The 27,886-nt window shown below is 37.7% G+C and overlaps 1 protein-coding gene across 3 annotated transcripts in view; it reads right to left on the bottom strand.

Annotated features, from left to right (window-relative positions):
• The window catches only part of HADHB (hydroxyacyl-CoA dehydrogenase trifunctional multienzyme complex subunit beta), a 40,417-nt gene that overhangs the window by 3,097 nt on the left and 9,434 nt on the right, over positions 1 to 27,886 (bottom strand). For all 3 annotated transcript variants that reach the window (XM_072633934.1, XM_072633935.1, XM_072633936.1), the window contains exons 4-13: positions 26,977 to 27,076; positions 24,194 to 24,238; positions 21,515 to 21,614; positions 16,977 to 17,064; positions 13,505 to 13,692; positions 12,859 to 13,039; positions 11,687 to 11,808; positions 3,941 to 4,020; positions 3,815 to 3,862; positions 242 to 329 (exon numbers count right to left, since the gene is read on the bottom strand). In XM_072633934.1, the coding sequence (XP_072490035.1) occupies positions 242 to 329; positions 3,815 to 3,862; positions 3,941 to 4,020; positions 11,687 to 11,808; positions 12,859 to 13,039; positions 13,505 to 13,692; positions 16,977 to 17,064; positions 21,515 to 21,614; positions 24,194 to 24,238; positions 26,977 to 27,076 (1,040 nt within the window). The remainder of the gene's footprint in view (positions 1 to 241; positions 330 to 3,814; positions 3,863 to 3,940; positions 4,021 to 11,686; positions 11,809 to 12,858; positions 13,040 to 13,504; positions 13,693 to 16,976; positions 17,065 to 21,514; positions 21,615 to 24,193; positions 24,239 to 26,976; positions 27,077 to 27,886) is intronic.

The raw sequence follows: 27,886 nt of genomic DNA, 5'->3' as shown, positions 1-27,886 counted from the left end.
CAAACAAGTTTATTATTTTTGCTTTCAGTCACTTTGCAAATCATTCTAGGTGTCTCTGACACACGCTGGCATAAAGCCAATGTTTAAATCTTTTTTCATTCTAAGCCAAAGATGAATCACGATCCCTAGGTTCATCTAATTCCATCTCCTCTTCCCTTTTTAAAAGCAAAAACATGGGAGGGAAAATTATGCTAGCACTTCTGGAATTTTTATATAGTCATATTTCTTTAAAAAGACTTACCGAGAAAGCTTCATGGAATTCAAAAACATCAATATCTTTCAATGTTAAGCCTGCTTTTTCTAGCACTTTAGGAGTAGCGTATGCTGGCCTGAAAAGAAAATGATAAAGTCTCAACACCTCCACTTGGAAGGCAGGTTAGTGTAGCGGGAAGGCACTGGACTCAATCAGGACGACCTGGGTTCAACTCCAGCCTGAGATATGTACTAGCTTTATAAAAATGGGCATGTCCTTTCGCCTTTCGGTGCCTCAGTGTCCTCATCCATAAAATGAGAAGGTATGGCCTCTAAAATCATTCCAGGCCTATCTCTATGATCATGTTTTTCCAGCTGATTACACAATAAATCCTCCTCATGTAACTGAGTTTCTTGCTTTTCCTTGTATAAAACAGTCTTCTCCTGCCTCCATGTCTTAGCCCAGGCTGTTCCCTATACTTGGGTTGCTCTTCTTCTTTGCTCTTACCTCCTGGGACTCCTAGTTCTCTTCAAAGCTTAGCTTAAATGCCATATCCTATAGGAAGTCTGTTCTCCTCTAACTGTTAGTGCTCCACTCCCCATCATTGTTTGTTTTATATATTTTTATTATATGCATGTGTGTATTCAGTACAGTTGTTCATGGCTATCACTTGATAAATTCTTGCAGATCAATTTAAAAAAATCAACTTTGGTCAGCTATTACCTGAGTGATCAGAAATCCATGATGGTCAGAATCTATTTCACATAACATCCTCTCAAATGTCCTAGCAAGACCTCCATTAGGCATTGTATTCCTATCCATCCCCTTCTCTGTACCCCACTACAATACCTGAGCCAATCAGAATCCTGAAGGTGCAAGGGGAAAAAATCTATGAGTACTTCCACTACTGCGCTTCTCACTGCTCTGGGAAGACAATTTATCACATATTAACCTCAAACTGTATTTTATAGTCAGGATGGTACAAACATTCAGTTTAAGAAGGTCCCCTACCATCCAATGGTTGTGGAGGCCACATACCAGGCTCCCTACCTCCTCTAATTCACCTCTACCCTGAACCACCCAAACAACCAGGCTGTCATTGGCTATTTGATGTCTTATGTGGGCAAAACTATCCTTGCTGTTTCTTCCCACTGCTTCTTACTCTCCTTTTTTTAAAAACTGCAACTGATGTAGGGAGCTCCCAGTGAAGCACTTTCTTTCCCAACGTGCATGTGCCCCTTTGCTGCACCGCCCAGTCAGAAAGCACTGCCCCTGATGTCCCTAGGAGCATGTGGTAGAGGTGAGCCACAAACCAGGGCCTTCCTGCCTTGGGGGTTGGCCTTCTCTTTGCCACACCCAGATGCTCTCCTTCTTCTTTCCTGGGTCAGTTAACTCCAACTCAGGACAAGTTTCTCCTGGGTCTATCTACATTTCTTTAGACCCGTTCCTCCTCCTTCACTTTCTACGTTTGCCTGGGCTCCCAGGAAGGGTATTTCCTTTACCTTGGTCTGTTTTGCTTTAGAGACCCAAGTCATGTAAGCCATGGCTATTCAGACTCAGAAAAGGGTCAATAAAGACAAGCTATATATTTAAAAATTAAACGAGATACAGAACTTAAAGAATACTCCAACATCTCCTTCAAGAGTTTACTTGTCTCCAGCTGAGTCTCCTCATCATATCATTAGGCTTGTTTTCCCTCAAGCACCACCCTTGAAAATATATAGAAAAATTCTTTATAACTTATATTGAATTTCTGATTTGTTTAATTATTCACTTCAATTACTTCTGTTTTGTTTAATAAATTATAATAATATTTCATTGGAAATGTCAAGCACTTTATCTGCCTTATAAATTGAAAGCCCCTGTGTGCTTGCTGGGTAATCTAGCTACCATTTATAACTTTGTTTCTACAGAAAAATATGGATTCTAGCCTTGGGTCCATTATTGAGCCTTAGGCTAAGTCCCCTATTTATCTTCCCTGAACTTCAGTTGCTTCATCTATCAAATGAAAATTAAAGCTCCCAACCTACCTCACAAGGATCAAAGAAGATGATAATATAAGTGAAAAAGCAGTGCAAATTATCAAGTGCTATGCACATATAGAGAGGGCCATGGGTACATCCTAACTGTATGACCCTGGGCAAACAGCTTAACCTCTCAGTGCCCCAGGTTTGTCTCTAAAACTAGAGATTATAGACAAGTCACCAATCTTCACTGGTAAAGGAGAGTTCCCCACAAGGAGGGAATCCCTATACATTGATAAAACCACAAAACCAAACTACTCTGATCTTCCCACCCTATACAGTGGGGGCAAGAGTATAAGAATGGGATCTCTAGTATCATGGTCAATGTAAATAGTAAAAAGCAACTCTAGCCCATGGGAAAACTTGCACATGACCATCCTCCCACTATGGCTTCTTAGTTCAGTTTCTATATAATATCTGGCCTGGCCCAAAGGTGGGGGGGATCCCTCACACTGCCCTCTGGCCACCCACAACCAGTTTTGTGAGTAAGGTCCTCCCAATGAAACCTATTTCTATGCTGGTGTGGACTGCCCCTCTTTCTTCAGTATCAGTATTCTCTGAGAGGTGGGACCATCCCTCAGATAGTCTGCCACCTTACAACTGGCATCATCAGGGCAGAACAGATCTGCAACCCTACACACCCAAAGCATATGCATGAAATTATTATTCAATCAATAAATCAACAAACAGGCACTTACTATAAACACCTATATATGACCTATGTGCCAAACACTGTGTGGTAGGTGCTAAAGATACAAAGAGAAAAATGAAAAAGACACTACTGTCCTCAAAAGGCTCATATTTCACCAAGTGAGGACATGTGTATCTCTGTGTCTGTCACACACACACACACACACACACACACACACACACACACACACACACACACACACATGTGCCTGAGATAAATACAAGGCAATTTGGGGGAAAGGCAAACAATAAGCTTCTAAAAGGAAGGGTACCAGAAAACGCCTCATGTACAAGGTGAACTGTGTATTAAACTTTAAAGAGCACTAGGGAGTCTAACAGGCAAAGGTGAGAGGAAATTCATTTCAGGCATGGGACAACATATACAAAAGCAGAGAGACAGGAAAGGGAGTGTCACATGTGAGATGCAGTAAAAAGTTCAGTCTGGCCTTCAGACTACAGAGTGCATGAATAGGGATGATGTAGGTAGTTTGGAACCAGGTTGTAAAGAGGTTTAGATGCTATTTAAAGAAGTTTGTATTTGATTCTAGAGGTAATGGGGAGAGACTGAAGTTTCTTTAACTGGGGGGGAGGGGTGAAGGGGGTGGAGGTTGACACAGCAGATCTATAGTCTGGAAGTATCTATTTGGTAGCAATGTGGAGAGGGGATTAGACAAGGGGAAGACTGGAAACAAGGAGACCAATCAGGAGGCTACTGCATTAGGCCAGGTGAGGTGATCAGGATGTGCACTAGAGTGGTGACTGAGAGGAGAAAGAATCAGGGATAATGGGATTATGGGATTATGATTACAGTTATTATACAATCAATCTAAATAGGTCATTTCTTGAACTTAAAATCTGGCCATGTTAAACATTCCTAACTAAATCCAAAGGTGATATTGCTACTTACCCCAGTAAAAGCTGATCTTTTGGATCTTGAGACACATACACAAAATCCCTAGGCAGAAAGACACTGTGTTAGTTCCAATAATAAAAAATGGAAATGGTGATGGCTCAGTTTAACATTTCATTTTACCTTAAGTATGCTTTTGGTTTATAGCCCAAGGCCAAAGCTTTTTCTTCTGACATAATCAGCATTGCTGAAGCTCCATCAGTCTGAAATAGCAACAAGAAAGAGAGTCCAATTCTTGGTCTCAGTACTGAGTGATTAGGTCAACTAAATGGGCTCCTTTAGCTCTACTGTTTATCCTATTTCTGAATCAGGCAAATAATTCATATTGTGTTGATAGGACACTGAGAACTGGTTTATTTTCTGAAAAGTGCTGGGACAATTCCACTTGATAACTCACTTATTTAGTTGCATCTGTCACTAAATTACAACCTAAGAACATTTTATCGCCATTTGTCTGGAAGCTGGGTTAACAAATAACACAGAATGTACAAAAAAAAATTTCATTTCATCCATTAGAGACCTTTTAAAAAGCATGCTTTGTTTCACACATCAGAATCAAAACCTTGTGCTTTTGGCACTGAATACCAGGAATTTTCTAACAGCCCACAGCAATGCTTCCCCCAGCAGACTGAACCTTTTCTACATATCCTGGGATCTTTCTTTGAAACTGTTCTTTGCCCCTGTGTCTTCTAAGCAGCTTCTTTCTCACCTCCAGGCTCCATAATGGTAGAAAGCAGTGGTGAAGGCAGTAGCAAGAACAGCTAAGTAAATTGTGAGCAGAAAGCAGAGGCTATCACATGTAGGATGCTCTCAAAGATAGCTCTAAGCTTTTAACCTGACGTGAAATGACATCAGGAAGCCAAAATGCCTACCTAAAGGCAGTCCTTATTGCACTTCAAATAAAATAGCTGCAGGTAACAAGAGTTCAAATGGAAATGTTGCTCCATTATAAATTCTTCAAAAGCCAAAGTACACATCCTACATGATATCCTGGACCACATTTTTTTTGGTTTGCTGTTACAGTTCCTTGAATTAAGATAGTATCTAGTCCCATTACCATAAATTCAAAACAACAGGCTACTCTCTTATGCCACACTACATGTTTGATTGTCAAATATTTTTTCAAATAAGCAGGTCATCTGTCAGGGAATGGCAATTTTTTGGTGCTAGATCTTCACTGTACGTTGGAATCTGAAATGGAATTTGTCCCGTAAGCTTCCAAACTGAGTTCCTTGCTTATCTGCAGTTTTACATAATACCAGAACCATCATACTCCTCCAAGGGTCTGGAAATTGCAGCTTGAATATCCCTGTTGTGCTTTGGATTTGAAATCCCACACACATACAATACGACTTTTATTCTTCCCTGTATATTAGCATTTAGTCACACCAACTCTACTGAAAGCATTTTGCAACTACAGTGTACATCGGTGGGTATATGTGCTTATTATGAGAAATCTAAGGATTTTTTGAGGACAGAGAAACTTTCATTTAACTCTCTATTTTCCTCAGCACTCAGGAGGCACTCAAAATGAGAAAGCTGGAACAGAGAACAATTAAAGGATCAATGTGGATCTCTAGTAGGCTATTTTGTATCGAAAGATCACATAATCACAGACTGAGAGCAGAAAGGGTCCCAGATCACTGCCTAAAAGCCATGAGGGAACTTTCTAAAGACTATCTAGTCCAACTCCTGCATTTTACAGATGAAGAAACTGAGAGAGGGGAAGTCATAAGGTCACACAGAGTCAGAATTTGAACCCAGGCCTTCAGAAAAACCAAGCACTGTATACCACACTACCTCCCCACTGGGGAAACTGTCCTCTTGCTTATTAGGTTAGAGGTATGGTAAGAACTTGGTGCCCACTAGGCAGAGAAGAAAAAAGAACGGATTCAGAAGAGAGTAAAATTGTCATGTTGATTCATGGAGGCATGTTCAATGACTTAAAATAAAAGGGTTACCTTAGGTAGACCACAGCAGGTGGCATGGAGAGTAGTGACTGCTCTGAGAGAAGGGGTCCTTTGAAAAGAGGGAAATCAAGAAGCAGAGAAAACTAGATTGTTGCAGTCATGAGTTAGGCTGCTCTGTGGCTGCAAATTATAACAGGGAAAGAACAGTTAGTTCTGGATAAATATCTGGCCATCCACCTTCCCATTCAATTTTTCACAGAAAATCTCCGGCAGAGGAGTTTTTGATGGGATTTGGAACTCAAGAGTCTGTTCCTGATAAATAGTAGACTGGACAAGGAGGGGCAGAACATGTTTCCACATTTTCAGGTGGAGAAAATTCTGGGGATGAGAGGGACTAAGTATTCTTTACCCAGAAAAATTCTATTTGGGATCATTCTCCAGAGCTAGTGAATGCTTCTATGGACTCCCTTCTACTTTCCTATGACTTTGGGGGCTGGTGAGGAAGTACTTGTTCCTTCTCAAAACTGCCTCCATTTCTGTAATTGCTTTGGGTACTTATGGTACCAGAATCCCTGAGAATAAAACTTTTGTTGTGCAGCAAATCAGAATAAAACTACAAATAAATCTAAATCATAGCTACATTTCTAATGAAGTTTATTATTAAATTAGCTAAAATGAAAATAATGAAAACCAAACTTGAAGACTGAACCAAAAATTTAAATAAAGTTTAGGAATGCTAAAAACACCTATGCTAAATGCTCAAAGGCAACAGCTACTCCCAAATTTTTTCCAATACAATAGAGAAATGTTGGGGGGGGGGGGAGCCAAGATGGCAGAGTAGAAAGATACACAGACACTTAGCTCTAACCCCACCGCCCATAAAATACCTGTAAAGAAGAACTCTCAACAAATTCTAGAGCAGCAGAAGCTACAGAACAATGGAGCAGAGAAGATTTCTGTTCCAGAGAGATCTGAAAAACTGACGGGAAAGGTCTGTCCAGCACCGGACGCGGAGCAGAGCCCAGCCCTGCCTTGACCACGTGGCACCAAGAGGAGCAGATCCGAGCAGGCGTCAGGGGCAGAATCTCCAGCGGCAGTGCAGATCTCTCAACCCACAGGTGCCAAAGGTCAGTGAGAGGGTCTTTTCAGCTCGCCAAGGGGAGCAGGATGTCCCCATAACTCACGCCCCCTGGGGAGGCAGCAGGGGAGGCAGCAGCGGACAAGGGCTCCCAAAGCAGACAAGAGCCTGGATCCATTTTTGAAGGTCTCATCAGAAAGCCCCTGAGGGAATTAAGCCCTAATGTGGTGGCCCTGCCCTGCCCTGAGCAGCTGAATTTAATCTCATGCTGAATAGCAGCCCTGCTGAAAGCCCCTAAGGCTTGGGAGCAGCATTTGAATCTCAGCCCCCAAGCACTGGCTGGGTGAAACTGGAGGTGAGGTGGGTGTGGAGAGGAAACTCAGAAGTCAAATAACTGGCTGGGAAAATGCCCAGAAAAGGGAAAAAAAAATAAGACCATAGAAGGTTACTTTCTTGGGGAACAGGTATCTCCCCCCATCCTTTCGGATGAAGAAGAACAAGGCATACTGTCAGAGGAAGTCAAGGGCCCTGCCTCCAAAGGGGACTTAAACTTGACTCAGGCAACAGAAGACCTTAAAAAACAAGTCAGCAGCTTACTGAAGGAGAACCAAAAAAATGCTGAGGAAAATAGCAGCTTTAAAAAGAGGCTAACTCAATTGGAAAAAGAGGTCCAAAAAGCCAACGAGGAGAAGGAGGTTTTAAAAAGCAGAATTAGCCAAATGGAGAAGAAGGTTCAAAAGCTCACTGAACAAAATAATTCGTTGAAAGAGAGAATTGAGTCCAGGGAAAGGAATCACTATGAGTTAAACCAAGAAGTTAGTAAACAAAAACAAAATTTGAAAAAAACAGAAGATAAGGTAAAAGAACTCATTGGAAAAACAACTGACCTGGAAAATAGGTCCAGGAGAAATAATTTAAAAATTATTGAACTACCAGAAAGTCATGATCAAAAAAAAGAGCCTAGACATTATCTTCCATGAAATTATCAAGGAAAACTGTCCTCATGTTATAGAATCAGAGGGCAAAATGGATATTGAAAGAATTCATCGTTCACTTCCTGAAAGAAATCCAAAGAAACTCCTAGGAATATTGTGGCCAAATTTCAGAGTTCCCAGATCAAGGAGAAAATACTGCAAGCATCTAGAAAGAAACAATTTGAGTACTGTGGAAATACAATCAGGATAACACAGGATCTGGCAGCTTCAACACTAAGGGATCGAAGGGCTTGGAGTAAGATATTTCAGAAGTCAAAGGAACTGGGATTGAAGCCAAGAATCACCTACCCAGCAAATCTGAATGTAATACTTCAAGGGAAAAAATGGTCATTCAGTGATATAGACAAATTTCAAGATTTCATGTTGAGGAAAAGACAAGATCTGTATTTAAAAATTTGACTTCCCAAGATAAGAAACAAGAGAAGCATGAAAAGGTAAACAGAAAAGAAAAATCATAAAAGACTCTCTAAAGCTGAACTGTTTACATTACTACATAGAAAGAAAATATTTTTAACTCTTGAATCTTTTCTCAATATTTGGGTAGTTGGAGAGATTGTACATACATACACACACACACACACATAGATAGAGAGTACAGGGTGTGTTATATCAGAAGAGATGATGTCCACATACACACAAAAATAAAATAAAATAAAAATTAAGGGGTGAAGGAGGAAAATTCTGGGAAGAGAAAAGGAGTAATGGAATGGAGCAGGCTATAACTCATAAAAGAGATAAGAAAAATCTTATTCAATGGAGGAGATAAGGGAGAAGGGGAGAGGGGGGAAATAAAGCTACTCTCCCCACATGTGGCTGAAGGAGGGAACAACACGCTCACTAGATTTGATATGAAAATTTATATACACCACAGGAAAGTAGGAGAGGAGGTGACAAGTGGAGTGAGGGGAATGTTAGAAGGGAGGGCAAATGGGAGAAGGGAGTCACTACAAATAAACACTTTCCAGAAGGGACAAGGTCAATTGTAGGGGGGAAAAATAAGGGGAGATAGGGTAGGTCAGAGGGCAATATAATTAGTATTACACAACATGATTACTATGGAAGTCTTTTGCAAAACAACACATATTTAGTCTCTATTGAATTGCTTCCCTTCTCAGTGGAGCTGGGGAGGGAGGGGGGGAGGGAGAGAAGTGGGAATTCAAAGTATTAGAAACGAATGTTGAGAATTTTTATTGCATATAATCAGGAAATAAGAACTACAGGGATAGGGGTATGGAAATTCATCTTGCCCTGCAAGAAAAGAGAGAAGATGGGGATAGGAGAGGGGTGGGGTGTGATGGAGGGGAGGGTACATGGAGGGAAGGAGTAATCAGAATGCAAGGTATTAGGACACAGGGGGAGGGGAGTGATGGGGTGAAAAATTGGACGTGTTACAAAGTGAGGTAAAAGCAATTAGTATTAAAACAATAGACTGAATTAATTACTGAGAATAAATCAATGACATCTTTAGTCTGGAGAAGAGAATTTCAGTCTAAATTTCCAAGAGGAAGGTAACCTTGGGTAAAATTTGGCATTGATGGAAAAGTCAAAGTTTAATGGTAAATTAGATTTTATGATTGCCATTTAATCAGGAACTAGAACACGTATAGAAAGACATGTAAGCCACTTAAGACTTGCCTCAAAAGATGTTCCTTAGCCAAAGTGAAACTATAATCATATTTGAAACCTGGTTATTGGAACTTGCCATTTTTAGATGCTATGGGACTATTAAGTGACCGTTCTTCTGAGTCTAACTCCAGGTATGGGAAGCAAGAAAGGTGATCTGAGCCTCCAATACATGATGCCAGTAAGCTGATGAGATGCTGGTATGAACTGCATAGGTGATCTCAAGGGCAGGGTGGGACAGCAGCTGTTCAGCATGGGCTTTTCTGTGCTATTTAGATGATTATTGAGCATCTCCTGACTCAATTTCCCCACTGACACCTGACAGACTTTAAGCCTGACTGAATGCAAGTGAATAATCTAATCCTGCCTGGGGTTGACATGAAGTTGGGGAGATATTGTATCCCTGCAATGTCCTTACTATTGGTGGCAATTTCCTATAGTCAAAAGGTTTGTAAGCTTAATACCAGATCTATTCAATTATAGATTATGGGTAGGGAAACATCCAAGGTTATCTAAAATTAAGCTATTAGGCGTAGGACTTTAGACCAACAACATTAAGTTAGGGTCCTTTAATTCTTAGTAACACTGTGGAGACAATCAAGTCAAGAGCTTGTGAAGTTAGCAACATAAATATTATCTGTGTCTCAGTTGGTTAATGTTTAAAAAAAAAAATTCGTTTGTGGTCCATATTGTAAATGCTTTAAAAAGATTTATCACCTGACCAAAAGTTTGAATTGCTTTATCTGTTATAAACTGTGTTAAAAATAAATGAAAAAAAAAAGAGAGAAATGTGGGCTAAATGAGCTCAGTGAGGCAGAATCATTATGTTAAACCATCATGCCCTAATGAGTATTGATTAATGGATCAGTGTCAATCTAGATTAAGAGTTCTTAACCTGATCTCCATGAACTTGTTTTGCTTTTTAAATATTCTGATAACTTTATCTCAATACAATTTGTTTCCTTAGTAACCTATGTATATTATTTCATGCATTTTAAAAACAATATTCTTAGGAATCAATAGGCTTCATCAGACACAAAAAGGGCATATGACACAAAAGGTTAAATAAATGCTTTTTGTCCCCACAGAGGGTGCTAACAGCTGACTTCAAAGTTTGGTGACTGACTCCACCTTGTGGAAAATTTTCAGCAGTGATCTGAATGAAGACATGTTTAACAAATAGGAAAATGCAATAAAGTTAAGAGGATAGCTACTATATTGGGTAGCAATTAGGATTCAAAGTGATCACATGAGGTTGTTATAATGGCCTACAAATAAGAACATTTCAACAGGGATGCCTTTATTCACATGGAGCAAGGGTTCTTAACTTCCAACCTCCAGTTAAGATTCCCTGATCTAGAGTTACTATGGCATAGAGGACAGAGAGCTAGGCTTGATGCCACAGGCCTGGGTTCAAATTTTCCCCTGACATTTACTAGCTATGGGACCCTTGCTTTTCTGTGCTATTTAGATGATTATTGAGCCATCCACTTTGGTGGAAGGAAATCCCACAGCAGAAGTCTCCCACACTTAATACCACCACAGACACCCATCAAGTATATGTATTCATACAACACCTATGCTGAACACTGGTTCAAAAAATCAATGACCTAAGTATTGCACAAGGGAAGGCTTGGCCTGAAGGCAGATAATGCATAAAAGCCTGGGAGTTTTTGTTATGTGACAAGTGTATCAGATGTTAAATTTGCTAATGCATTCAACCTGTATTAACAGTGCCCAGATGAGAAGAGGAGATGGATGCACCGACTCTAAAACACTGAGTCTTGTTGTACGCATCATAAATTAAGAAGGCTATTGACAAACTGGAGTATGTTCAGAGGAAGGTGCTCAAGAGAGTCAAATTTGAAAATCACAGCATATGAAGATGACCTGAAGAAAGCTGGGGCATTTAACTTGAAAAAGAAAAGCCTTAGGAAAGCCATGAGTGACACCTCCAAAAGTAAGAAGGAGGGTCATGGTAAAGTTAGAGCAAACTTGTTTTGCATTGCTGTAGGGGGCAAAATTGGCACTAAAAGGTGGAAGCTGCAAGAAGGCAAGTTCTGGCTTCCCACTCAGAGTTTCTATAATTCAGTAATGATAAAGCTTGACAATGACCTCTCTCGTGTCTATATTTTGTATGGTACTGTTTTCGTAAGCCTTCATTGTATCATGAGCATGTGTGTACATATTCCAGTTCCAGTTGAGATCCCTACCAGTCAAAAAGTATAAGAAATGTCAACAAACACAACTATCATGTGGTTACCAGAAAAGAGGAGTTGGCAGCTGTGACTGTGCCATATGGTTTAATGAATGCAGGTTTCAGTTTTGCCATTTGTTCCAATGAGGAAGGACGAATGCCATTATCTTTGGAAACTGTATCTTTTCCTGTTTAAAAAAAAAAGAATATTTTTAACTTGAAAGAACACTAAACATAGATGCCATTCTATAGAAAAGAGCTTCAAAAATGACAAAAACATGCAATTTAGGCCAAGCTTAGCCAATTAACATGAGAATTTTTATAAGAACTAAAGAATGAGCCTATTGTAAAAAGAAATTAAAACATTAGCATGTTTGTGGGGAAACCTAAAGGACTAAAGAAAAAAGTTCTGTTTCTTTTAAAGTTTGGATTATTAGGAATATAATTCCACCATGTAAATCAGCAATCTACAAAGATAGGACATGTGTCTGATGTGTAAATAAATAGCTAACAATTTGTACAGCACTTACTACATGCTAGGCATTGTTAAGCATTTTATAAGTATTATCTAATCTGATCCTCAACCCTGGGAAGTAGCTGTTATTATTAACCCCCTTTCACAGATGAAGAAACTAAGGCAAGCAGAGGTTAAGTGACTCGCCCATGTTCACACAGCTATAACTGTCCAAGGCTGGATTTGAACTCAGGTCTTCCTGACTCCAGGTCTGTGCCATATAGCCTGTTGGCCTAATAACACCATCAATTATATCACATTATATTTATATAAGTGTTTTCAAGCATTTGCTTGATCTCAAGACTCCTGTGAGATAAGTATGGTAAGAATTATTATTGCTATTTTACAGATGAGAGGTTAAGTACTTTGACCAACAACATAAAGAGAATTTTGACAGAGCCAAAATTCAAACTCCGCTTTTGTAAATCCAAGACCATGCTCATTTCATTAAACTACTTTCAGGAACACAGAAGGACACAAGCATTATAAACGTGGGTGGGACTAATTAATAATGGGTTCTTATAATCCCAAAGTCATGGAGAAAGACTGAAATGAAATAGTGAGAACTCTTCAGGTTTTAAGATATCAAGACTAGGAATTTCTGGTGGGACCAATATTTGATGTACTTCAAAAGAAGGGGTCGGTGTTGAAGCAAGGATTTGGGATTCTACAGCTAGTTCTCATTCTGGATTCTCCTGAAAGAGAAGAGACAAGTTGTGTTCACCTGGAACTTTGAAGGAGACAATGTCACTGAGGAGTCCTTGTTCCTGGGCTTGCTTGGCTAGACTGTGAGAACGAAGAGCATACTCATCCTGTTCCGTGCGGGAAACGGAGAATGCAGCAGCCAGTCGGTCAGCAGAATGGCCCATAGTCTCACTAGTTGAGAACTCACTCACAGCAGGAAGCTGGGAAGAGAAAAATGATGAGAGTCAGGCACTCTGACGACCATTTGACAGCAGCCACATAGCAACTGGTGGGGAGGAAGTCCCATGACATGACTCTTGCTTATTTTCTTTGGAAGAACTGGAAGTCTGGTTATGTTTTAGAACTGAAGAAAAAGGAAGCTCTCTGAAAATCAGAGTGTGTGTGACATATTTATATATACATATATATGTACATATTTATATATACGTATATATAAATATGTATGTGTGTTTCTATGACAACCCAAACCAGCACCTGAACAATGAAGATCCTCAGCATCTACTAGGAGTTTTTTTTTGCATGTTAACTAAGTAATTAAGCTTTCATTGTGGCCAACAAGATCTTCCTTCATGAGTGTTTAGCATGTGAAAAGTCCAACCTTTATATTACTTCAAAGAAACTTACTTGACAATCAGAGCTCTCTCCAGAGCAGTTAAAAATCTTACCTCTGGCGCTAAGAAATTCAGTCTGAATTTAGAAGCAAGAGACAATCGCTGGCCCAGGGTCTTGGCCTTGTTAAACTCAAGCATCAGTTTCCTCATCTTCCTAGAATGTCGAATAGGGACATCTGACATTAACTCCACACCACCTGCCACAACCACATCATACTGGCCAGAAGCAATCAAACCAAAACCTACAGGAGAGGGTTAATAATGAGAATATGACATAAGTTTCTTGTTGACAATATATCATGATACATTTAAATTTTTATTTTTTTAATCTGAACCTTGACAACAAATAATATGAGCATTTTTATAAGTAAAGCAGAACAGAAAAAGAGGACTATACATGAAAGCTGTTAACCATTATGTACAGCTTGATTTTCCTTTTAAATATATAATAAATGCTGCATGTCCTGTTTGTCTGTTTCCTTCTGTTTTCTTCTGTGCATCTGAAACAATGATGTAATAAAATTATTTTCTTTGTTTATGGAAACCCTATTACTAGTCCCTTCTTCCTCTTGCTCCCAAAAATGAAAAAGAAAAAAACAAAATTCCTGTAACAAATATGTATGGTCAAGCAAAACAAATTCACACAATGGCCATGTCAAAAAACAGTTGCCTCATTCATCCATCATCCCTGAGGTGGGTAGTGTAGTTCAACATCAGCTGTCTGGACTGTCCACTGTCACTGAAACTGCTTACCAGGATATCAGAGGATCAGCACAGTAGAAAAATGTATAACTCAATATGTACTCTTTACAAAGCCAGCCAAGATTATATTAAAAATACAAAATAAAGTCAACACAGTAGCGGAAAATGTGCTTCACAAGTTATCTACTGAGAAAAGCCTCTTCATCCAATTATTGGCCAAATCTCCCTGCTTCTAGATAATATTGTATTTATGTATGCCAAATCAGACAAACGGATACCTATCCTACACAAAAATCTCCATGGAAAATGATCTATGATGTTTACTTGCTTAATTTCAATGCTAGCAATCCTTAAAATCTCTCCTGCAATTTAATGTTATTTCTTTTTGTTCTATATGGATGTTGAGAAACAGAAATAATGAGGTATAAAGGAGATCACATTGGCAGGTAGGAGGCCTGACCTCTAGTCCTGATTTTATCACTAGTAAAATCCATGTGAACCTGGCTAGATCATGTAACTTCTTTGAGGCTTGTTTTTTTTTTCTTCATCTGTAAAATAAAGGGTCTGATATTGGGCTAACTGATTGACAATTTGACTAGTAACGTCATCTTTTTAACTCTTAGATGTTTGGTTTAGAGTGCTTTTATCTTCCATTAAGTGACTTGTCTGCACATAAACGCTGAGGGGCGTGGGGTAGAATTTGTTTCTCAGGAAATCCTGACTTTTAGTTTTAGAAGTGTTTTCCTAAGGCAGATTTTTCATAGAATGTAGCTTGTAAATAGTTTTTTAAAACAGCTTCTTTTTATGAGTAAAAGTATCTTTAGAAATTCTTTTCCACAGAATACTTCATTAACATTTATGTGAGTTTTTTGCTGAGTATGATAAACAGTTGCACTTTCATTTGAGTCTTTAAAAAAATTCTTTTTGGGGAGTTGTTTTTGTTTTTTCTTTTTTTTCCTTTGGAAATTAGGTATTGCCTGAAAAACAAGTCACATTGGTGCAGTCTTATACAGTAGAGTCAAAGAATACAAAATGAAATCTATTTAAGATACATTTTGAAGATGACTCTTCAATTTTAATACCAGGTCTTTGTTTTCATTCTTGTATGATGAAGAGAGGGGAAACAGTTATTTTACTAGCACCCTGTGAAGTGTCTCTGTGTTTTGTGATGATGTAATTTATTAATGTTTGCAGTTTTTTATATTTGTATATTTCTTATGAGCTTTGTTTACATACCCATTACCTGGATTAAATGTCCGTGAGAAAACTACAGGAAACAACTGAGGTCTTATTAACTAACCTACATCCTGTTCGAGTAGGACATGGGCTAGGAAGACTGGGAGGCTAGAAGTTAGTCTAATGGGGTCCCAGACTTAATCAGAACAAGTATTTTGACACTTCCTTTGACACTGCTTTTGTCCAGCATTTATACTTTTTTAACAAAGTTTATTGTGGCTATTACAGTGTTTTATTTACTGATTCATAACAAATGCTTTTGTATCAAGTCCATGGAATCTAAGTAAAGTTAGATCAAAGTTTAAAAATGCAAAATATTTCAAGTTTTGTGCTAAAATAAAATAAAAGGATCTTTAAGGTGCCTTTGTAGCATGAAAATGCTAGGCCTTATTAATGATATACAACAAGTTAGGACAAAGAGGTGGCCAACATTTACCATGATAGCAGATTTTTGTACTCAGCGAACCTAGGTTCAAATTCTGGCTCTGCTACTTACTAGCAAGCCATAAGATTTAATGCTGGATAGAACCCTAGATAACAATACGATTTAAGGTTTACAAAATGCTTTACATACATTATCCAGTGAAAACACCGAAGTCCAAAGAGGTGAACTAGAGAGCTTTGGAAAAGCACTCATAATTGCCAAAGGCACAATTGTTCAGATAGCACTATATCAAGGATGGGTCATTTTTCATTTGTGATAAAAATGCTCTTGGAAGAACTGGTAACGTTTTCTGTAAATGTGTCTCTTGCTATCGTATGAGATGTCTTTGCTTATACTGCTCATCTTAAACCATCCTTCACCATAAGATTTTACCAACATGTTTATATTTTAAATTGCTATTGCCCTTAGCTCAGATCTCTCTCTACTTAGCAAAGAAATCAAGTGTTAGCTATGGAGGTTTTTAGGTTCTTTTGGTGTTCTTATTTTTGATTTACACTTTCTTAGAAAACTTTAGTAGTCTGTTGATGTATGTACTTTTTCTATTTTCCATTTAATCAGATTTCTCTCTTACTAACTTCATAAGTATGGCTAACTCCTGGTTATCTATCTAAAACTCTTTCTACTAATATAGGTCGCAACTATTTTGTGATTTATAATCTTAATGACTAGCCTTGGACCACATATCCAATTATGAGTAAGAGGTAGTACTTTAACACAGTTCTTCCTAACTCCCAAGCTACCTCTCCGTCTATAGATAGATAGATAGATAGATAGATAGATAGATAGATAGATAGATAGATAGATAGATAGATGATAAACATAGAAATTTCTATATTTAAATTTACATTATATATATTTAAATTCAAGGATTAAAAAAAGGAATAGGAAGAAAAGGAACAATAAAGTAGAATCATCTAAAGGATAAATTTTAGAACTCATCTAATTCCTAAATTATAGTCTTAGTTAATTTTAAAATTGGTATTGTTATAGATTTTGTTTAACAAATTCTGAAATCTTAGGCAAATCATTTAATTTCTCTTTAAAAAATCTACCTAAATTTTAACCCTAAACAAGGAACTAAGATAAGGCTTTTAATTTTGAAATTATCAGCTAAAAAATGATGGAACTTGTGAGTGAGTATACCTGTTGTCATGGCTTGGTTGGAGGAGATGCAAGCCATAGTGACAGTGTGAGCAGGAATCTTGTCTGAGAAGCCAGCTCCCAGGGCAGCCTTTGGAAAACATAAGAACAGTTACTTATAATGCAAGAACCTGACACTGTTCACCCTCTTCTTCTCTTGAATACTCACTCTTTTCTAGGCTTTCGTGACACTACTCTCTCCTGGTTCTTCTCCCATTTTACTAACCACTCTAATTCTTCTTTTCTGGGTCATCATCCATGCCATGTCCCATTAACTGTTGGGGAACCCTCAATATTCAGGCCTGGGCCTGAACTCTGCTTTTTTTTTCCTCTACATTCTCCCTACTGTAAACTCATCACATCCCAGGAGTTTAATTACCATTCTAGGAAGATTATTCCCAGATCCACACATCCAGTCAAATTCTTTCTCCTTACTTCCCATATCTGCAACCTACTATTCAACATTTCAAAATAGATGTCCCATAAACAACTCAAACTCAATATGTTTAAAACAGAGCTCATTATCTTTTCCCCAAAACTCACCCCTTCTCTAAACTTCTCTATTTCTGTGGAGGGCACTACCATCCTTCCAATCTGAGGTTTGCAACCTCAAAGTCATTCTCAACTTCTCTCTCTCATCCCATATAGGCAATCAGCGGTCAATTCTTACAGTTTCTACATCTACAATATCTCTTACATCTATCCTCTTCTATCTTTTTATATACTTATTCAGGCCCTCATTACCTCTTGCCTGGACTACTGACAGTCTCTTCCTGCTTCAAGCCTCTCCAATCTCTAATCCAATCCATTTAAACACCTGCTATATGTCAGGACAATGGAAAAATGAAACAATCCCTGCCTTCAAACAGTTTATATTTTAGGAGGGAAGACAATATGTATATGTATGATACGTATACAAACACATACACATTTATATGTATGTATATATGTATCTACAAAATATATTAAAGGTAATGGGGGATGAGAGAGGAATAAGGTGTTTCATGTAGAAGATGGCTATTGAACTGAATTTTTTTTAAAAAGTTTCTCACACCAGCCAAAGGGATTTTCCTCAGGTACAGAACTACCACATCATTCCCTACTCAATACTTCCTTTGTTGTTGAGTTGTTTCAGTCAGGTCCAACTCTGTGATCCTCTTTGGAGTTTTCACAGCAAAGATACTGGAGTGGCTTACCATTTCCTTCTTCAGTTCATTTTATAGATGAGGAAACTGAAGCAAATAAGGTTAAGTGACCTGCCCAGGGTCACATAGCTAGTAAATGACTGAAGCAGTACTTGAACCCAGGTCTTCCTGACTTCAGTTCCAGCACTCTATCCACTGTGCCACCTAGCTGCCCCCTAGAGGTTCTTTCTTGTCTCAAGAATAAGATACAACCTGGCCCCAATCTACCTTTACAGATTTATTATGCTTAATTCCTCTTTGCATCCTCTAAGGTTCAATCAATCTTGCTATTACCTATATATGATATTCCCTCTCCTAACTCTGTCCCTTTGCACTGATTGGCTACCATGTTTAAAACAGAATCCTTTCTCACCTCTGATTTCCTTCAAAAAATCAAAATCCCTGACTTCCTTTAAAAATTAGTTCAAGCACCACCTTCTTCAATGAAGTCTTTCCTGGGTCCCTTTTACCCACCTCCTAGTGACCTTCCCCTCCACAAAGTATCTTGTATTTACTATATCTATTTTCTCTATATTTATATACCTACATGGTATCTCCCCCAATATAATAGAAGCTCCTTACGAACAGGGACTGTTTCATTTTTGTCTTTGTCTCTCCAGTGCCTAACTCAGTGTTTGGTACAGAGGGCCAAAGCTTGTTTGTTTCATGTGCAAAAGCTATTTAATAAATGCTCATTGAATACTTGCAAACTTGTAGGAATTATTTGATTCTGGATTGCTGAATCAGTACTCTACTCTAGGGCATAAAGCCCACTTGGCTCAAAGGAGTTTGTAAGCCAGTTTTGGGAAAGACTGAAGTAACTACTTTCGCTGTACTATAAAGCCTGAACAATATGACCCTCCATTATATAAAGTGACATGCTGAATGCAGGAGATAAGTAAGCAGCAATAGGAATTTGAAGTCCTATTTGCCTGAGTTGCCAATGACGAAACATGGTGGCACCATGCCAACTGGTGCAAAGTTGAAACATGCTAGGAAGTTAAAATTAAACTCCTGAGAATTTCCCTCATGTAAGTGTCATCTGGTTGTGGAACCATGTAAATAGGCAAAAATAACTCACTAACTAATACTGCTAAGGAATGAGAGGCAAAAAAACAAGTTGGAATGTGTTTCTTTTTGCAACTTGTTGAAATGCCTACCTAAACTGCAAACTTGGGTTAATTATAGGAAGTGTTACATAGAGCATTACCAAGGGTACCTACAATCTACTACCTAAAGACACCCCTTTTCATGACCTCTATCATTCCATCATGAAAGACAAACAAAATATTTTCCACATCAGCTGAGATGTTAGGTAATGTTTCCTGTTCTTTTTAAAGCCAACATCCAATTCTGTAATGTACACCAAAAGGACAGAAAACTAAGAGCATGATTCAGGTTGGTCAGATCAAAGTGAGCAATTAACAAACCTTTAAAAATCTGAGCAAAAGCCTATCAGGTTTATATAATCAAAGTTATTTATTTTATTTTGTATAACAGTCTCTGTCCCTTGTTTGGTTAAAAATACATTTCCTACCTTACAGCTGTGAAAAGCTTGTGATCTACTTCTCTTCTAATGATTTTTAATAATAAAAAATGTATTCATTTCAAATGTATTATGGAATGGAATGTAAGGTGCTGATCTAAGCCTAATTTTTGCCAGATTACTTTCCAGTTTTCCCAAGTTTTATCTTTCCTAAGTCATTTAGGTATTCCACTTTATCACATTCTGAGTTATTGAGATCTATTGTTTCTGATTCTCCCTTGCCTGGTCTTTTCCACTGATCTACCTCTCTATTTTTTAACCAATCACAGATGGTTTTGATGACTGCTGCTTCATAATATAGTTCGAAATCTGAAAGGCTATTCATCCTCCCTTCAACCCTATCTCTTTTCATTATTTCCCTTCATATCCTAGATCTTTTACTTTTCTAAGTAAATTTTGTTATTATTTTGTCAAGTTCTATAGAATATCTCTTTGACAATTTAACTGGTCTAGCATTAAAACTATAAATTAATTTAAGAAGTATTGTCATTTTTATCATTGTGACATCTTAATCATGAACACTGAATATCATCCAGCTATTTAAATTATTCTATATTTCTTTAGGAAACATTTTGTAACTAAGTCTATATCAGAAACATATGCTTTGGCAGATTGATCCTCAGATATTTTGTAGTTATTTGGAATTAGATTTCCCTTTTTTGTCATTGCTTCTTAAATTTGTTATTATATAAAAATAAAGTTGATTTTTGAGGGTTTATTTTGTAGCATGCAATTTTGCTGAATCTATAACTTATTTCAATGAGTTTCTTTGTTAATTCCCTAGCATTTTCTAAGTAAACCAATATATAATTAGCAAATGGGAATATTTTCAGCACTTCTTTACCTATTTTTGTCCTGTTACTATTGCTAACATTTCTAGAACTATATCAAATAGTGAGAAGAATGGGCATTCTTACTTTACTCCTATATTTGTTAGGAAAGCTTCTAGGGTAACTCCACTGGATATGATACTTGCATTTATATCTTAACATAACTATTTTTCGTAATTTTTTTAAAAAAGGTCCCTTTATGCCTATACTTTTTAGGGGTTTTGGCATAAATGGGTACTATACTTTTGTCAAAGGCTTTTTCTGCAAATATTGAGATAAATATGTAGTTTAAAACTTTTTGTTTTAATATAATTAATTGTATTAATCAATTTCCTTATGCTGAACCCTCCTTGTATCCTTGATATAAACTCAACATGGTCATGATGAATGATTTCTTGGATAAATCACTGTAATCTGTCTGAAAGGATTTTATTTACAATTCTGAATCACTATTCATTAACAGCATCAGTCTACAATTCTTCTGGGCTTTATCATTCCCTGTTTTAGGTATGAGGACTATATTTGTCTCATAAAAGGTAGAGGATATGGTATTTTCTCAATTTTTGATAATTATGAGCATTAAAACTAATTATTCTTTAAAATTTTGATAGAATTGTCCAGTGACCAGGACATATTTTCCTTTACAGTAGTACTATTTCTTTTTCTCAGATTGGATTATATAAGACCTCTATTTGGTGTTCTATTAGTTTGGCTGTTTTGTATTTTTGAATATCCATTAAAAGTTGCATGTCAGCTCTATCTCCTTCCACAGTCAGATTTTGTTAGAATAGTATTGTGGTCTAGAGTAGCAATACATATTAGAGATTTTAAGAATCAAAATTATTATTTAATACTGGACACCATTTTATTCTCATATTAAATAAACTTTATAAACCTTTTTAAAATATGAAAACCAGCCAACTAAAAATCAGATTTATTGTCCTATGACACTTTTTAGCTATACAGCTTTGTTTTATTTACCTCTCGAGCAACATTGCTTGTTTTCACTTCCTGGATAACTGTACCATAGACAATATAATCAACACTGTCCTTTGGGATACTAGTTCGATGTAACAAGCCCCTGCAAAGGAAAAAAATTCAGAAATGTGTGTTCTATTCTCAAAGTAATTCTTAGCTCAAACATGATTAGAGAGTACAGGACAGACAGTAACAAGAAGCACTTTTCCCAAATGGGAAAAATTTCATAGTGAGATAATTCTCTGATTCTGGGAAATAAGGGAGAATATTCTGGTACTGGCTAACCTTTTGAACAAAATATTCAATAGAATAAAACTCTGGGAACTAAGTATTTAAATGAAAATGATAATAAATACCATTAAGCAGTTAGGTGGTACATATTTATAAAACTACAAAGGAAGTTTATTCTTAAGTTGAAATAATGGCCACAAAGATAAATGTGTATAAATTCTACTAGATTTCTCTGTCATACTAACTCAATATTAAAGGAAAGCATGTTGTTATATACTGTTCCATAATCCAAAAGTACAGATATTCTTCACTTAACAAAACAAATGGAATGCTGAAAAGTGTTTGTCAATAGAATTTCTGATAACTACTATTTTCCCAATGAATGCTCACAAAAACTGGAGATCTATTTACTGGTCTCAAATGTTATGCTATAACTTTTTTTTTTTGAGGCAACTGGGGTTAAGTGAGTTTCCCAGAGTCACAGAGTTAGTCCGTTTCCGAGGCCAGATTTGAACTGAGGTCCTCATGACTGCAGGGCCAGTGATCTATCTACTATACGACTTAGCTACCCTATGCTATAACTCTTAAGAATGAATCAGACCTTTCAAATTCACCCAAGTGAAAAAGGTTAGCCTTCCAATAGCACTACTGAGAACTACTTATGTATATGAATGATTTCTACCTATATGATTATTTATAGCTCTTGGTCATAGTGAATATTTTGTTGAAACTAAATAAAGACCAAAATTTCAATTCTCTGTACACTTATTAGATCACCAGACAACTTACAATAACCCCTTGACCTCTCTGGGTTTCTTGGCTCATAGGACAGAAATGTACATGATGTATATAATACGTGTATTTATATACAGCTAGCAATTCATACATATCAAAGCTAACAAATGCTATTAGAATTCAGAGAAGGGAGAGGTCACATTGGATTGCAATGTTTACAAAAGGACTCATGAAAGAGCACTTATACTAGCTTTTGAAAAGTTAATATCTGTACAGTTTGTCAAAGTTTCTATAACCACCATAATTCTTCCTACTATTTACAAGATACACAAAAGTAGTGATTATCTAGAAACATCATCAGATTAGCAAATATGTGTTTTGTTTGAACATTCTCATTTGAAGGGAATACTCTTCCCTTCACAGTACCTCATCCTTGGTATCTTTATTAATTCAAACCAATTCAACAATATTAAGAATCTACTTTGTGAACACAATGAAGGGGAGTTTGTATGAGGGCAGTTATGTATAAGATTTTCAACTTCCTGAGTTAGCTCTAATGTTGGGAGAGTTATGCACTCCAGGTAGTACCTGGAGCACAATAGTAGTTATAACTCCCCCATCCCCACAAACATTTCTGTGAATTCTGAACAAGGGTTTATTTATATTAAATTTGTAACTTCTTAAGTGAAAAATAACAAAATATCCTAAAAGCTAATTGTTTTATTATATTCTTTTTCAATTCAATTAAAAAAATTTATTAATTAAGCAACTACTATACATTGGGAATGTAAGGATAAAAACAAAATGGTTCCTGACCTCAAGGAGCTTATTATTTTACCAGAGTGCAGGGAATGAACAGAGAATATGACATCTGTACAGATAGGGAAGGGACAGAGAATACAACATACCTAAGGATAAGTCAATACAAGGTGACTTGAGGGAGAGAACTCTAACTATGGGGATTAGGAAAGGCTTTTCAGAGGAGGTGGTATTTTGGCCAAGCTTTGAAGGGAGCCAAGGCTGCTAAAAGGTGGAGAGGAGGAGGGTAAAAAGATATCTAGGTATGGGAGACAGATATGCAAAGGCATGGAGTCTGGGACAGAATGTCAAATGCAAGGAACAACAAGGCTAATTTGGTTGAAATATAGAGTGGATAAAAGGGAAAAATATGAAATAAGTCTGGAAAGATAAGCCCTATATAGATTATAAAAGGCTTTAAATACCAAAGTGAATAGGGTGAACTTTATCCTAGAGGTAATCTGAACATTTGTGATCAGGATAGTGACATGGTTGAACCTTAGGAAGGTTATTTTGGTAGCGATATGGAGAAAGGACTGGAAAGCAGAAAGACTAGAAGCAGGGAAATTAATTAGGAGGCTATTGCTAGAGTCTAGTCAAGAGGCAACAAGGATTGGAAATAGGATAGCAGCTGTGAGTAGTGAAGGAGTAGTAGCAGGATGTTGTGAAGGGAAAATCAACAGACCTTTGAAATGAATTGCACAGAAACCAAAGAACTGACTTTTAGATATGATAATTTTAAAACTATATTTTATACATGGCATTCATATTAAAGGGCCACAGCAAAATGGCAAGTTTGGAAAAGGAAAGAAGGAAAGAAGGAAAGAAGGAAGGAAGGAAGGAAGGAAGGAAGGAAGGAAGGAAGGAAGGAAGGAAGGAAGGAAGGAAGGAAGGAAGGAAAGAAGAGGCTGTACTTACGTAAGTGCTGCTCTGGCCAAATCATGGGGCATCAGATCTTTGTATCTGGGGATAATAAAATGCACCAATTCATTACCAAGGTCTTTTACTTCAAGGAGATCAAGAAGAGAGCTCACATTTATTCAGCCCTTTCCAGTTTACAAAGCCTTCTCACCCAACCCCGTGAGGTAGGAACTATATGTATTATTTAACTTCATTTTACTGCTGAAGAAACTGGGGTGAAGTAATGTGATAAGCTAAACTCCAGGAAAACTTCAACTGCTACTGAACACTTACATAAAAAATTAACAAAAATGTTGCTGTATGCAGAGCCTTCCCCCCACCCCAGGATGCCTCTGCCCTACATCCTGCTCTCCAGATTGGTAGGTCCTTGGCCAGCACCACCATTTCATGAGGGATCCCAGTCATGTTAATTTCATCCCATGTCTTTACCAGCAGCCCTGCCCCCAAACAAGGCTCTACCTCCCCTTCCTCCCTTTTCCAGCTTCACTTGATGATTTGTCCTGCCCTATCAGAATGTGAGCTCCTTGAGTGCATGGGGCTGCCTTGTTCTTTTACATACATACATAATAAATGTATTTTCTATCAATATTATTAAGTACGAAACACTAAAATTTCTCTAAAGGTAGTCTCAACTTTTTCAGACAAGGTTCTATGTTTATGTAAGCCAATATTTCCTTCTATAAGTTTGTAATGGAAGACTCAATGTCAAATGAATTTCTTGAAATCTTTGGATCAGATAACAACCAGTAAGTCTGTAATTTCTAAAGCTAAACTCATCCCTTCATTCTTAATTATAGAAGAATCTGACAAATACTTAAGTGCACCAGTGTTAAAATGCCAAAACTATTTGTCCATTGAGAGTTGTGTAACCTTTACTGCTATATTCCACCCACTGACACACAGGCACACACATACCAGGTTTATCAATTCATTCCTCTCTTTGGTCTCCTTAAGTCTATTTCTAAACACTTCTGTTGGACAATTCTCTACCTCTACTTTGGGTCTAGCCTTCCCAACAACCACTTGCACTGAATGGTGACTGATTCCGGGAAAGGAACAAAAGGAGCCAATACAATTTATTCTGATCCTTATATTTCCTCAAGGGAGTGGGGGAGGGGGGTTAGGGCTGCATAAATAACTATATTCAGGCAAAGTCTATGAAATTCTCAACCCCTTATCTTTGATATGTGCTTTTGGAAAACTTATTCATTAATTCAAGCAAAATATAATGGAGGCAGTTCTTCCCCTAATCCTAGCCTCTAGACTGCAACTAATCTCTCAAAGAAGATGTTCAAGAGATGTTAAACTAAGGTCTAGTTCCTGATCCCTTTATCAAAAAAAGAAATAATTTCATTGCTGAAAACAAATTAGTTGCTAACTCCCCTGGGGACTTTAAATAGCTAAGCTTGAGGAAGCAGTCAAAGCTTAAAGCTTTGTGAGTAAGTGAGACCCCTATGCAGAGGTAGTGGAGGAGAGAATTTCTCTCTCTTCTTCCCCACCACCTCCCATTAGGGAAGGCATCTAGCAGTGGAGAATTAGATATTTAATTCATCCTTCAATTCCTCCTCAAACAAGGACTTGAAATTGTGAATTTAAATTATTGTGAAATTGTGAAATAAAAGTCTAAACTAATCCACTGAAACCAAAGCAAATCGCAAGCAAATGTTAACTTCTCATGAACCTTGAATTGAACCAAAGTTTAAAAAAGCAATCCCTGACCCAACTCCTACCTGAAGTCAGTGAACCATCTGAACAAGACCTATCCTGGCCTATCCATTCCTTACGCAGGGACAATTCCTGAGAATGCTTGGTATCTATCTACCCCCACTCTCCAAAGGCCCAGGGCTGAAAGAAGGAAACTATCTCTTATCAGGGCTCTGTCAGGGTACAAGTATAAGGTAGAAATTGTTGCTAGAAATAATTCTTGCGAGAACTTAGTGTGCTTACATGGTTACACTAAACTGATATTTTTCAGATACAATTTAGGTAAAATAGGCTTCCATGGGCTACCCTAGAAACTTTGACTAATACTTGTAACATTATTTCTAAAGGAAAATGAGATCCACATTCCAAACTTCCAACTTCTCCAAGCCTGTAAGGCAAGACACTTGTAAAATAGGGACTTCCTGGTCACCTCGCCCCAAAACAGATTACTCTCTTAATTGAACCTGGACAGAGCTGTATTCATTTAGCTCTCTTCTACTCTCCACAGACTTTTATGTGACCTCTTCTGACTTAACCAGGCTTCTTTTACTGGGAAGGAGTAGACTCAGCAAGGTGGACAATCATTTGACTCAATAAAATCCAGCCAAATCTCATGGGTTTAGAGCTAGATTGACCTAGATAAAGAAAGATTCAGACCATCTCTGAATTGCCCCTAACAAGCAAAACCTCCAGGGGGCCCATGATGGTCTTTGCCCACAATACCCCTGGAGCCACCTTGAGTCCAAGATCAATGCCCCAAACTAATCTGGTCTCTTCAGAGCTGTTTAGACGGCCAAGGGTGAGATTCCACAACCTAGGGGCTCAGTTGAAACCAGAAAAACCTTACATAGAAAGTGAGTCAAAGTACTATTCAGTTTTCTGCATTTCACTCGGGAGTTCAACATTCTGGAAGATTTCTGTCACAGGTGACCTGTAGAATGTCAGAATCCCATTCTTTCTAAGCTATTTGAGAATTACTTTGCTCTGTTTAAAATTAAGACATTGGTCCACCAACAACAGCGACCATTTGTGGCAGTCTGAAAGAAAGGAAGTAACATGCTAGTTTTCATACTTACGAAGTGCCAGACAGCAGAAAGGGAATGCGCACGCCATCCACCACCACAACATTCTTTACGTTAGGCTTGGTTAAGGTCTTCTTACTTTGGGTTTGTACAGCTTTAAGAAAAAATTCAACAAATAACTAACTAAAAAACAAATTAACCATCTTTCCCAAGAGTTCAGACGAGTAATTGAGGAATTAAATCATTCAACAAGCATTTCTTAAGCACGTTATGTGCCAAGACACTCTAACAGGTGCAAGAGACATAAAGACAAAAGTGAAATAGACCCGACCCTCAAAGAATTTACATTATGTCTAGAGCAGAGGTGGGGAGTCTGTGGCCTCAAGGTCACACGTGACCCTCTGGATCCTCAAATTCAGTCCTCTAACTGAATCCAAATTGTTCTTTGAAGTTTGGATTCAGTCAAAGGGCTGCACTTGAGGATTTAAAGGGCCACATGTGTCTCTGAAGTTGCAGGTTCTCCACCTCTGGTCTAGGAAGACAACATATAAATATGCACAAAACAGACACAAGGAAATTATTTTTTGGCAGGGGTAGGGATGAGAGGGTGGCAAGAGAAGGCAGCAGTATATTGAGGATATTAAGTGGTACCTGAGCCAAGTTGTGAAAACAACTCAAAATGATTCTAAGAGTTGAAGGTAGAGGGAGAGCATCGCAGGAGATGATAGTGTATGTGAGGAACATCAAAAAGATCAGTTTGGTCCAACTACAAAGTGGGCAACTCAGTCAATCAATCAGCATTTATTAAGACCTACTATGTGCCAAGTATGGTGGTACAGATATGAAAAAAGAAGTATAATGATAAAATGCTATTTTAGGGTCAGGTTGCAAAGGGCTTTAATTGTTAAACATAAGTTTATATTTGATCCTAGAGGCAATTGAAATTCACAGGAGTTTAAATAGA

This window comes from Notamacropus eugenii, chromosome 1 (assembly GCF_028372415.1).
Source record: "Notamacropus eugenii isolate mMacEug1 chromosome 1, mMacEug1.pri_v2, whole genome shotgun sequence".
Taxonomy (NCBI): domain Eukaryota; kingdom Metazoa; phylum Chordata; class Mammalia; order Diprotodontia; family Macropodidae; genus Notamacropus; species Notamacropus eugenii.
Note: the sequence above shows the minus strand (reverse complement) of the source record. Positions and strands in the feature narration are given on the sequence as shown.